This window comes from Talpa europaea, assembly GCF_964194135.1.
Source record: "Talpa europaea genome assembly, chromosome: 14".
NCBI lineage: Eukaryota > Metazoa > Chordata > Mammalia > Eulipotyphla > Talpidae > Talpa > Talpa europaea.
In genome coordinates, this window is record NC_140082.1 from 72,212,297 (window position 1) to 72,225,065 (window position 12,769).

At 40.4% G+C, this 12,769-nt stretch overlaps 1 protein-coding gene across 1 annotated transcript in view; it reads left to right on the plus strand.

Annotated features, from left to right (window-relative positions):
* The window catches only part of DNAH14 (dynein axonemal heavy chain 14), a gene marked incomplete at its 5' end in the record, with an annotated part of 230,846 nt that overhangs the window by 205,242 nt on the left and 12,835 nt on the right, over positions 1-12,769 (plus strand). The window contains 6 exons of the mRNA XM_084254058.1: positions 1,216-1,318; positions 4,048-4,275; positions 6,325-6,522; positions 8,294-8,604; positions 9,795-9,952; positions 11,622-11,818. Of these exons, the coding sequence (XP_084110184.1) occupies positions 1,216-1,318; positions 4,048-4,275; positions 6,325-6,522; positions 8,294-8,604; positions 9,795-9,952; positions 11,622-11,818 (1,195 nt within the window). The remainder of the gene's footprint in view (positions 1-1,215; positions 1,319-4,047; positions 4,276-6,324; positions 6,523-8,293; positions 8,605-9,794; positions 9,953-11,621; positions 11,819-12,769) is intronic.

Consider the following 12,769-nt stretch of genomic DNA (forward strand, 5'->3'; position numbering starts at 1 on the left):
AAAGAAAAAAAGTTCTAAGTCAGGATTTCTCTTTGCATTCAGCTGTAATGTCTCTTAAATATCTTTTATTCTAGAAGAGTTAGTCAGTCTTTGTCTTTCATAAGTTTGAAGTTTTTTTGAGAAGCACAAGCCAGTTGTTTTCTAATGCCCATCAGTTTGGGCCTGTCTGCTCTTTTCTCATGGCTGGATCAAGTTTATGCAGTCTTGGCAGGAATACCACAGCAGGGGTGCTGTCTCCTTAATACATTTATCACGAAACATACCATGTCAGTCTGTTCTGTTATTCATGATAATAACTTTGACCATTTCATTAAAATGATACCTAATGATTTCATTAAAATGACACATGACTTTCAAAACATGTACCCATGTCAAATTTTCACCCATTACTTTCAATATCCATGGATACTTTTTGACTGAGTTATTCTTATATTATTTGCTAAATTGTGGCTTTCTAACTGCATAATTCTGCTATATTTGTAAATAATGTTCTATTAGAAGAAAGAACTTTTCTTTCTGTCTTGTTTATTACTTGTTTATATCTGCATGGGCTCATGGATTTCTATTTTATTTAATAAGTTGAAATCTGTTACTATCCTCATTATTTTGATATTCAGTTTACATAGATAAAGCCAGGGGAACTCTTCATTTTGCTCTTTTCATTTTTTTCTATGTTCTTTGCAATGAGTACATAAACTTTTCTACTTGAGGGGTCAAAAATGCTTTTATAAAATAAAAATTATTGGGTTTTTGTGCTAATCCTTCTGCAACACAAAAGTGGTCGGGAGATAATCAGAGTAGTCTAAATAAGACCTTTGATTATTTAAGTGATTTCTTTTTTTAAAAAAAAGATTCATTTATTTATGCATACAAGAGCTGGGGTATACTCCAGAGATGCAGGTGGTGAGAGGATCCACCAGAGACAGAGTGGGGAACAGAACAGACAGACTGACTGAAATACACTGCTGAGGGGAGCAGCGGGCGAGACAGGAGAGGTCTGCTGTGCCACGTGGGTTGCTCACTGGCTGGTTGGGGATCAAATGTGTGCTACAGAGTCTTTGAATGGCTTCATGTGTGGTACTTAACCCCTTGTGCCACCAGGGAGGCCCTATTTAAGTGATTTCTAAGGTCACTTCAAACATTAAAGTATTATGATTCTTAGGAAATGTTTTTAATTTTTCACATTAAAATATTGATGAATATTTTGTTTTGCAGATTTAATAGCCCAGCTGTCACTATCGACCCTAAATTTAGACTATGGTTAAGCTCAAAATCAGACCGTTCTTTCCCAGTTCCTATTCTTCAAAAGAGTTTAAAGGTAAGGACAAAGTATGACAAATTTGTCACAACAAAAATATCTCTTAGCCTCTGTGAGACATATAGGTAATAGACATTACCAAAAGGGGGAAGTGGGGTGGAAGGGAATGTTAGAGGTGTCATCTCTATAGTAGGAAGGGCACTGGAACTTTGGTGATTGTTGAGGTGTAGCTTGTACATGTGTAGAAGTGAAGATGTGCCCCCAAACTTATAGAGTCTATAAATCAATTGTAAATTGATAAAATCTCTCAATTTCATTATCAATAAAATTTTATTAAATGAAAAAATGTAACAGGTTTAATATTGATAAACAAGGAATATAAATCATCTTGCATTCATCATTCTAAATTAAGAAGAAAATGCTAAATTTCTGCTCTAGTATGCTAAATTTCTTTGCTCAGCCCTATATATGGACCAGGAAGGATACTAAAGCAGTAGACAAGATCCCTGCTTTATTAAATATTTTTTTTTCTCCTACAAGGATGCTTGGTCTTCCAACTGTTCTAAACCAGAATATAGAATTTGTGCACTTGTGTTGCCCCTTGCTTCTTATTTTTCCTATCTCTGCTCGCTCTAACCATTTTATAGTTCACTAGTTCTCTAGAAGGGGTTTAAAGAGCAGGTTGAAATTATTATTTTTTTTTGGTTGCTCCACCAGCTTTTTTTTTTTTTAAGATTTATTTATTTATACAAGCACCAGGTACAGTTAGAAGCACGGGAGGGTGCGAGAATTCACCAGAGCCAGAGCAGGGAGTAGAACAGGCAGACTGACGAAGTACACTGCTGAGGGGAGCAGCGGGCGGCAGGAGAGGTCTGCGCACCATATGGGACCCTCACCCAGAGGCCAGGGATCGAACAGGCACTGCAGAGGCTGAGGGTAGCCTCGCAACCCAGCGCCCAACCGCTGCGCCACTGGGGAGGCCCCTCCACTAGCTTTTTTTTATATTAATTTTTTTTTAATTTTTTACATCATTGTTCATTTTTAAACCATATTTGCTTCTCCACACCCTCAGGTTAGTCCCCATAGAGTTTCCTTCACCAATGTACCAGTGCATCGGAAAAAGAAAAATATCGGATGGTTTCAATTATAGCAGGAATATAGGGGAACCAAATAAGACTTCAGTGTAAAAAAAATAATACCAGTACAAAACAGAACAAAGCAAAAACAGACAATTATAAATCAGAGACATCCTGCAGGGGAGGAGGTGGGAGAGGGATCAGAGGGAGGGAGGGAGGAGCACAGGGGACCGAGGTGATGGTGCACTGGTGCATTGGGGAAGGTTGAAATTATTAACTGCAAAGTCCTCATTCACTATTATCTATGACTTCTACTTATATCCTTCATTGAGTCTGAATAAACACTAAGACTTGGTCACTTCTGTTACACAAATGTCCAGTTGACCAAAAAATGGAACCCTAATAGAAAAGAACACTGACCATGGCACAGACAGATGGCTGTGCCCAGACACATGAGCACATACACACTTCCAGCATCGACAGAAGCAGGTGAGATAGAGGTAGTCAGGTGGATAGGGCAGTTTCCCAACAGGATCCTTCCCCAGCCTGAGAATAATTCAACTTCACTCTTAGGAAACAAAGAAATGAGCTTCCCCCTGCTCCTCCCAGTTGATACTGTATATTGACCCAAACACATTTACTGTTACTGATCCTGAAATCTCATGTTCATGCACAAACACACACATACACACACAGAATCAAGTATCACATGTATGTCTCCACACATACATATATACATACAATACATATAGGTCATATACACCCAATTTTTATATATTGAATGTACTCATGTATGTATATGTCATTATTCAAGTAAATAATATTTCTTACACTTCATAGTTTCAGACTCAACAACCAAACTTTTAAAAATGCCTGCCAGTTAATTCTTTCCCCTACTTAACCTTCAGTCCCTCCTCACTTGAACTATTCCATTTAAAAAGGCAACCAAAGGATTTTTAATTACTACTCTCATTAATATAAGTGATGACTAATACTTCCATTGATTCCGTAGTCCTCTGTTTCCTGTGACTTGACACTTCCTGTATCAGCTGCCTCGCTGAGGCCACGTGGTCTGGCTCTGTTTCACCCACAACTCTAATTCAAAGTTTAGACTACAGTAACTCTCACTGTCAGACTTCCTAAAATTTTGTGTTTTCACAACTCTATACTTAGAGGGAATCAAAGTGCTTTTAATGACAATGTTATTCTCATTTTAATATATGACTTGGAACAAAAGAAATCTGGTACACTCCTTTCACAGAAGTTTTCAAACAAAGGAAGACTAACACAAGATTTTTGATTTGCCACTGAATCTTAAAAATGCTTACATCTTGTGGGCCTCCCCTGGTGGCGCAGGCAGTTGAACACCGCGCTGTGAAGCTGCGAGCAGCCTCTGTAGCGCCGGTTCGATCCCCACCGGCCTGTGAGGGTCCCACATGGCTAGCAGACCTCTCCTGTCTTGCCCGCTGCTCCCCTCAGCAGTGTATTTCGTCAGTCTGCCTGTTCTGCTCCCTGCTCTGTCTCTGGTGAATCCTTTCACCGTCCTGCGCATCTGGCTTGTACCCCCGTTCTTGTATAAAAATTGATAAATCTTTTAAAAAAAATGCTTACATCCTCAGCTAATGCTTTTGTCAGTGCTATGCAGAGACCCCTCTAGTCTCGGTGCCTGCCTCTGTGCTCACAGCTGATTTTTATTCACAATTTGTTTAAAAGATCGCAGTGGAAAATCCTCAGAGATTGAAAAACAATTTGCTGCAGACGTTTGGGCACAATGGGAGTACAGTAGTATCGGAAGAGATATTCGAAAAACCTAACTGTGGACCATGGTGGAAAAAACTTTTATTCAGCTTGTGTTTTTTCAATGCTCTGATCAACGAAAGAAAACATTATGGCACGTGGGGCTGGAATATTGCTTATGAGTTTAGCTTCTCAGACTTGGAGGTAAGTGTAGAATCTTGAAAGCAGACATAACAGTAAGTAAAGTAAGTGACAGTAAGATACAAACAGGAACCTAGTACATCTCTATACAATGTGATAAAAGATAGGATAAGAAGAGAGAAACTTGTCAATGATGTAATCTTGTATCTAGAAAGTTGTTTTAATTACTACGATTAATTAGAGAATTTATAAAAGTAGCTGGATAAAATATGAACTTATAGAAACCAATGACTTCTATCAATAAACACTTAGAAATGGAAGGAGAGAAAACAAAGCATATTTACAATAATGATAAAATTTAAATTTTCAGGAACAAATGTAACAAGAAATGTATGTGTTCTTGTAAATTAGTAGAGGAAAAAGAACTTTTGTGGAAAACTTAAAATTTTCCAATTACTTATACGAATTATTTATTTTTCACAACAACCTTATGTTGTAATTATCTTCATTTTAAGATAAGGAAATAAAGGCACAGAACACTAAGGAACTTACCCAAGCTGTAAGTCAATAGGGGAGGTAGTCTGTTTCCACACCTCTTTTTTTAAAATCCTGACTGTGTGCAAAAATGAAAAATGATGTACGAATTGTATAAAATAAAATAATATTTAAAAAATCCTGACTTCTCTAAATAAATATATCAGATGCTCTTGAATGGGGAGATTTCCCACAGTATAAAGTATCAATTCTACAAAATTTGCTAGTCAAATTCAATGCAATTCTTTTTTTGAATTTTATTTTATATTTTTTTTAATTTTATTTTTAATTTTTACACCATTGTTCATTTTTGAACAATAATTGCTTCCCCCACCCCCTCAGGTGTAGTCCCCATAGAGTTTCCTTCCCCAAGGCACCTGTGCACCATCACCTCAGTCCCCTGTGCTCTTCCATCCCTCCCTCTCATCCCTCTCCCTTCTCCTCCCCTGCAAGATGTCTCTGGTTTATAATTGTCCATTTTTGCTTTGTTGTGTTTTGTACTGTTATAATTTTTTTACACTGATGTCTTATTTGGGTCTCCTATATTCCTTCTATAAGTGAAACCATCCGATATTTTTCTTCTTCCTTCTGGCTTATTTCACTGAGCATAGTGCCTTCTGGTTCCATCCACGTTGCTGTGAATGGGCAGCACTATTTACAATAGGTAAAACCTGGAAGCAACCCAAATGCCCAAAAATAGATAACTGGATCAAGAAGATGTGGCATATATACACAATGGAATATTATTCAACAAGCAATTCTTTTATTTTTAAATTTCATTTATTTATACATACAAGAACTGGGGTACAGGCCAGAGGTGTGGGGGATGAGAGAATTCACTAGACACAGAGTAGGGAACAGAACAGGCAGATTGACTGAAATACACTGCTGAGGGGAGCAGTGGGCAAGACAGGAGAGGTCTGCTGTGCCATGTGGGTAGCTCCCTGACTGGGGATCGAACTCGTGCTGCAGTGGCTAGCAATAACTTAATAGCACTGTGACTTAAACCTGGCTCCACCAAGGAGACTCCTCAATGCAGTTTTCATGAGAACCCTAATAGAGAGATTTCAAAATTGATAAAATTTGCATTTGTGGAGGAAAGGAAGACAGGAAAATAAAGAAGATGAAAAGTAGCGAGGACAAGAGAGATGAGAGATTGGTGAGTGCCAGAGGGAAGAGAGGAGCAGACAGTGGTAAAATCCATCTGTGTGCATATAGTCACATCCTTTGTCTGGGAAGGTGCCCAAGAAATTGCTCACAGGAGTGGCCTCCGGGGTAGGGATCTGCTGGCTGGAGGATGCTTAGGTGAGAACGTACTTGCCCTTGTTTATCCTTTTGTACGTTTTGAGTTCAGCACCACATACTCGTTTTGTCTATTTGAAATAATAATTAAGAAGTTACATGTTGGATCAACAACTAATGAAGAATTAATGGTTAGAAATGTGTATCCTAATGTTTTTATTCCTCCTGCTATGTTCATCTATTTTTAAAGAGCCATTTGAGAGTTGTTGATTTTATGTTAAAACATCAATGTCAATTACAAACACAATGAAATAAAAATGAGTGTGTTTCCTAAAGGTCGCCATCAAGCTGCTGGGAAATACGCTGAGCACACACCCCACGGTGCCTTGGAAGACGCTGCGCTACCTGTTTGGGGAGGTGATCTACGGTGGCTGGGTCACCGACTGCTGGGACCAGCGGTGTCTAAACACCCTTCTTTACAAATTTTTTAATCCCGAAGTGTTGAAAGATAGCTTCAGTTTCTCTAGTGACGAGGTAAGAGGGGATCTATTTTCTTATCTATTTGATTATTTTCAACTCACCATTATTGAATTATTTTTAAACCTGTATTACAATCCCAACATTCACTTTTCATGTCATATTAATTTTCATTATGAGTTGCCATCACTCTATTAGATACAGCATTATGTTGGGCAGTTAATAAAAAGGATGGTGAAGAAATGCTTGATGTTCTCTGAGAACCCGGAGTAGTATACAAATACAAAGTCCCAGGGAGCAGAGCAAGCTCTGTTCAACTATTTCCTGCCATGAATTTCCATGTCCTTCTTATTTAATGCTCACAGCAGCCATGTGAAAAAGATGTTATCCTCAGGGGCCTCCCTGGTGGCACAAGAGGTTAAGATGCAATCTGTGATGTTCGCTGCAGCCACAGCAGCACGAGTTCAATCCCTAGCCAGAGAGCTACCCATATAGCACAGCAGACCTCTCCTGACCTGCCCACTGTTCCCCTCAGCAGTGTATTTCAGTAGATCTGCCTGTTCTGTTCCCCAGTCTGTCTCTGGTGAATCCTCTCACCCCCTGCAACTCTGGCCTGTACCCCAGTTCTTGTATGAACAAATAAATAAATCTTAAAAAAAAAAAAAAAAGATGTTATCCCCAGTGACAGACAGGGGGCAAGCTCATGCACCATGTGCGCAGAGCTGAGACTCAGTTTTGCCCCTACCTCATGCAAAAAGATGAAACTGTATCTTCTTTTGTCCCTTCCCTGCTGCCTCTTCCCACACAGTGTCTGTCCTGCAGGGAACTCCACCTTAGTGGCACAAAAACCCCTGGTAAGATATCAACAGTTGTGCCTTGGCTGATGGTAGCTAGTGGAGGAAACAAATTCTGTAGACCTCTGCCCTGGGAGTGTGGAGGCTGGACTTGACTCCAGTTTTGATGGGTGGGAGCTTACACAAGAGAGATGAATGAATGGTAAGGAAGCAAGCAGTTTCACTGTGTGATTGTTGTAAGTTGATTGTGGGCCCTGAGTGATCAAAGGAACAGAGGTCATATCCAGGTCATCTGTGGAGACTGCTGGATGGAGAGATGAAATGGTGAAAGTGATATTTTAGGAAGATTCATTTGTAAGATCTATAGAACAGTCTGTTGAGTCAACAAGAAGACTTAAATTATATCCTTTGAATATATTTGCTAAGTTGGGGAAAGCTATGAGTTATTAAGATTTAATTCCATTTAAAAGTCTGTTTAAGTAACATTTTAGGTTTAGAGACTAAATTTAGCTCATAAGATAAAATTACCCTTGAAAATCTTTTAAATTGCCAGAAAAGCTTTTGTGTACAGGTTGTTGCATTAAATGTGCATACATGAATAAAGTGTACTGTACCATACAGCAGAAAATACCATTGGCAGACTTGTGTTCTGAAGTCACATATTTCAGTTATTTAGCTGCTTTAAACACTGGCTTTTTATGACAATTTGAACTTTCCAGCTCTTCCTGCTCATCATAATCCTAGCTTCTTCAGAAGATATATGTATTTTTTTAAATCAATGACATTGTTACCTGATGTTTCTCTGTGGTCCTCATTAATACATCAGTTTTGCTTGAGGATAATCAAGAAAGTTACCACTACTCACTTTCCTGGCCATATGAACAATGCATTTCTCTTCTTCCCCTCCCTCCCCTCCCCCAGTCTAGGACCAGAAAATGATACAAAATCTTTGTTCTACATTCTACTAGTCAAGCAGCCACAGAATCAGACTGATAGGAAGAGAATGAAATAATTTGACTTAAAATGTTTTAAAGCTTCCAAAATCCACCTTTTGTGTCAAATTTCATGGGAAAGCATTGTGTTCACCTATTACTGAAAGCGCACATCTCCCAAGGCAAAAATTTAAAAAGGGCTTAAATTTTCAGATATGTCAGCCAGTGTCACAGTCTGCAAGCATAGAGGATTGCATGCGTATTATCCACTCCTTACCTGACGATGACCCTCCTGAGCTCTTAGGAATGCACCCTGAGGCCACAGGGAATGTCAGGAAGGTCCAGGCCCAGAAGTTCATTGACAATCTCATTGCCATGCAACCAAGAACTGTCACTTCCAGCCTCACGACCAGGTAAAGAACTCCCTGGGAAAAATTGTAACTTGAAAATTATCAAACATTTATTTGAAAGGATACAGTATTGAACTTATAGAAAAAGATAGTCCAAAATAAACTCAACATACAGTCTAAAAATATAGAATCTCAATTGTTTAATATCACAACCTGACTGGTGCACACTCTCTGCCCCATCATCACTCTCTCAGTGCGATCAAGAGACCCTTGTGTGAACACAGAGGAACTTGACAAACAGTTGGATAACCTATAAGCCCACTTAACATGCTTGGTCTGCTTGTCTCCTCCTCTTCATTTCCATCTTCACATTTCCTTCATGCATTCAGATAAAGGCTATTTCACAAAGAAATCCAAAGAAAACTTTAAAAAATACTTATTTCCTTGCAGATGTCTGAAGTGCAATGGACAGTTTTTACCTGTAAAATAAACACCATAGCCTCCATAAGACCCTATAGGTGCCTCCCTGGTGGCACACAGAGTTAAGCACAGCACTATGAAGCTATCTGCAGCCTCTGCAGCTGAGTTCAATTCCTGGCCAGGTAGCAACCCACATGATGCAGCAGACCTCTCCTGTCTTGCCTGCTGCTCCCCTCAGCAGTGTATTTCAGTCAGTCTGCCTGTTCTGTTCCCCACTCTGTTTCTGGTGAATTCTCTCACTTCCCTCACCTCTGGCCTGTACCCCAGTTTTTGTATACTGTAGGGGCAGGATGGGCTCAGGGCAGGTTCTTTATGATTTGAGCAGACCAGGTAAAGGAGAGTCCTGGAGCCTTCGGTGGCTTTCTCAGGCTTTTATTGAGCTTTTACATGTAATGCATCAACCAGGTACACGACAGGTATAGGGGTTCTGGGGGGCCAGGAGGTCGGTAGGCCTCCAAGCCCCCAGCAAGTCTTCCCTCTGGGCTTCTCTGGGCTTCTTTCCTCTCCTCTCTCCTGCCTCTGCTTCTCTCTGTGACTATCTCAATACTACAGCCAGGGCTCACAGAAGTCAAACAACACAACTTATAAGAATGTAACAAAATGCAGGTGTCCCATCAGGCAGGGCAATCCTAATGGTGGGAGGGCAGAGAAGCCTGAAAATCATTTACCCTACATATGCATAAATTAAAAAAAAAGACTTTATAGGACCTAATTAGAGGGTCCTCCCAGATTGGACAGATTTGTTTCTCTTTCTTCTCTTGATTTCTTTGCAGTGAAGAGAAGAACGATAATGAATTTGTGATGGAAATTTTATCTGACTTACAAAAGCGGCTGCCGCGGTGTGTAGAGGACAACTGTGGTGGCACCCAGAGCACCTTGAAGGGCATCATGTCCGGCCCCATCTGGGAGTCTCTTAGTAAGCATCTCAAAGGTCAGTGTGGCCGTGAGCTTACCCCCTCCCCTCATCTTCCTTAGGGAAGGCCTCTGGCATCAGGAGAGAGGAAGAGTAGAGACAGGACAAAGAGGCCGAGGTGAATTGGAGAACTAGATCTCCGCCATCTCCTTCTTTGTCCAAGTTGGGGATGGGGAGCAGAGGAGAAAATAATGCCAGAAGGTTTTTTTGGTTTTGTTTTGTGGGGAGGGAGGCATGGCCCCAAGACTAACCGTGAAGAAATAATAATTATAGCGAACTAGAAAGGCGCAACTCTGATTTCTACGTCCCTGCTCTCTTGTCCTCCCTGCCTGTGAGAACAGCATTTCGGGCGGGGAGGTGTAGATGGGTCCTCTGATGGGAGACCTCTGGACCCTGAGGAAATAAGAGAAGGGAGGGCAGGCCAGTGTGAGTCTGGTTGCCCAGAGCTGGCCCCAGGCCCAGCGCTCAGGGACTAACGTGTTGGGTTGTACCAGTTTGCCAGGTAGAACTTGAGTGTTCATATTTCAACCCTTTGAAAAATATTCATTTTGGAACTAAATGTTGACCAACACTTAGTTGGTCAACTATGAAAATAGTTAATATTGTTAAGTCTGGATCAGTGGTTGGCAAACTCAGACTTGACCAAACTCAGACTTGACCAAACCCAGAACACCATTTGTTTTGTCCCAGCCTGCAAGCCAGAATACTTCTTCTATTCTCAGTGGTTGAAAAACATCAAAAGAAAAATATTTTATAATACATAAATATTATATAAAATTCACATTTGCGTGCCCACCAGTAAAGCATTATTGAAATACAACCACGCTTATTTGTTTACATAATGTCTGTGTAGTCACACTAGATATTCACGTTGCACTGGGAGAGTTAAGAAGTTGTGATAGAAAAGGATGGCCCCCAAAGAATGGCCTCCACTGGCCTTTGTGCAAGTGTGTCTAACTCCCAGTCTAGATACATAAGGTTTTGTTAATTTCCAGTACCTCTATCTCTACATGCAAAACTTCATTTCATTAGAAAAATATTGTTAGTGGGCTCACCTAGGGGCTCCAGAACTCTCAAACTTGCAAGTTTTGAAGGGGTCTGGCCATCTCTGTCACAAAGAAAAGCGAATCTCAGTGTAAAAGATCTTTACTCCAATTTTTGTGCATAGAAAGAGAAGAAAGGATAATAGTTTCCCAATAAAACACCCAAAGTTACCCACCCCCTGCTGTGTAAATACCCAGCCAAACAGATTTGGCCTGAAATGGGTCCACTGAGGCCTGAAAGGTCGCCACACGGTGCAGGCACCTTCTGGAGGGGAACCACAGAAAAGGAGTGAAAGGGGCCAGGCAAGGCCGGGACAAAAGGAGCAAAACCAAAGTACAAATACAAATAACAGCTGCCACTGGCAGCCTCTGCACGTGCCTTTCACCCACATGTCCCTTGCTGGTGTCTCTATGTGTCTCTGCTCCAAGTCCTCCAAGTCCCTGGTTCAAGTCCAAAGCTGAGAAGCAAGCAGGCCCTTCCTCCTTCTCCACATGTCTCTCTCTGTCTCTCTCCAGATGTCTCCCCTCCCTATGTCTCAAGCTACCCCTCGCTGCTCACCTCTGCCCCTCATGGGGGTGGGGAGGCAGGGAACATGGATATGCCTCTGTCCAAACATCATCAACTTATCTCTTTTTTAATCTAGGCTATGACCCCCTAGTCCATTGTGTCTTACTGACCCTTTTGAGCCAAGAAATTGGACGCTTTGATAAGTTATTATTTATTATACATAAATCTTTGAATGACCTTCAACTTGCTATGAAAGGAATGATCATCCTGACCCAAGAACTAGAGGAAATATATAACTCTTTCCTTGATATGAGGATGCCAGCATTGTGGCTGGTAAGCAATGATTCTTTCCTATTTGTTTGATTGATTGAAATAAATGTTCTAGTTTCAGGGAAGGGATAAGGTCACAATGGTCTAGTCTCATGATGAAATATTATGTAACCATTAAAAGATGCTGACATGATTGGAGTGAGTACATGCATGTCAATATAACCTCTTAGGAGGCAATTTGGCAATTACTTAAATAAAGAGGTTTATCATAGAAATGTATATAATACCATCAAGCTGAAAACAACTTGAATTCATGGGAATCTGGCTAGCTAAATTATGATACAGTAGTGAGGTATATGCTGATAGGGAAAGATCCTTAAGATATATTGTTATTTTTAATAAAAACAAAGAGAAACCCCACCAACTGGGAGAACATTTTTGCACACAACACTAATGATAAAGGACTGATCACAAAAATCTGCAAAGAGCTGATGAGACTCAGCAACAACAAAGAAAATAATCCCGTCAAAAAAATGGGCAGAAGAGCTAAAAAGAAACTTCTCTGAAGAGGAAATGCAAATGGCCAACAGGCATATGAAAAAATGTTCAACATCACTTGTAATCAGGGAAATGCAAATCAAAACTACCATGAGATACCATCTGACACCAGTGAGAATGGCACATATTAAAAAAACTAGCAACAACAAATGTTGGCGAGGTTGTGGAGAAAAAGGAACTCTCCTGCACTGTTGGTGGGAGTACAAACTGGTCCAACCACTATGGAGAGCTGTGTGGAGATTTTGGGACCTACTAAACATAGAGCGTCCATATGATCCAGCAATTCCACTCCTAGGTGTTTACCCAAAGGACACAGAAACATCAATTCCAAAGAGCACCTGCACCCCTATGTTTATAGCAGCACTGTTTACAATAGCTCAGCTTTGGAAACAGCCCAAATGCCCAAAAATAGATGACTGGATCAAGAAGATGTGGTACATATACACCATGGAATAT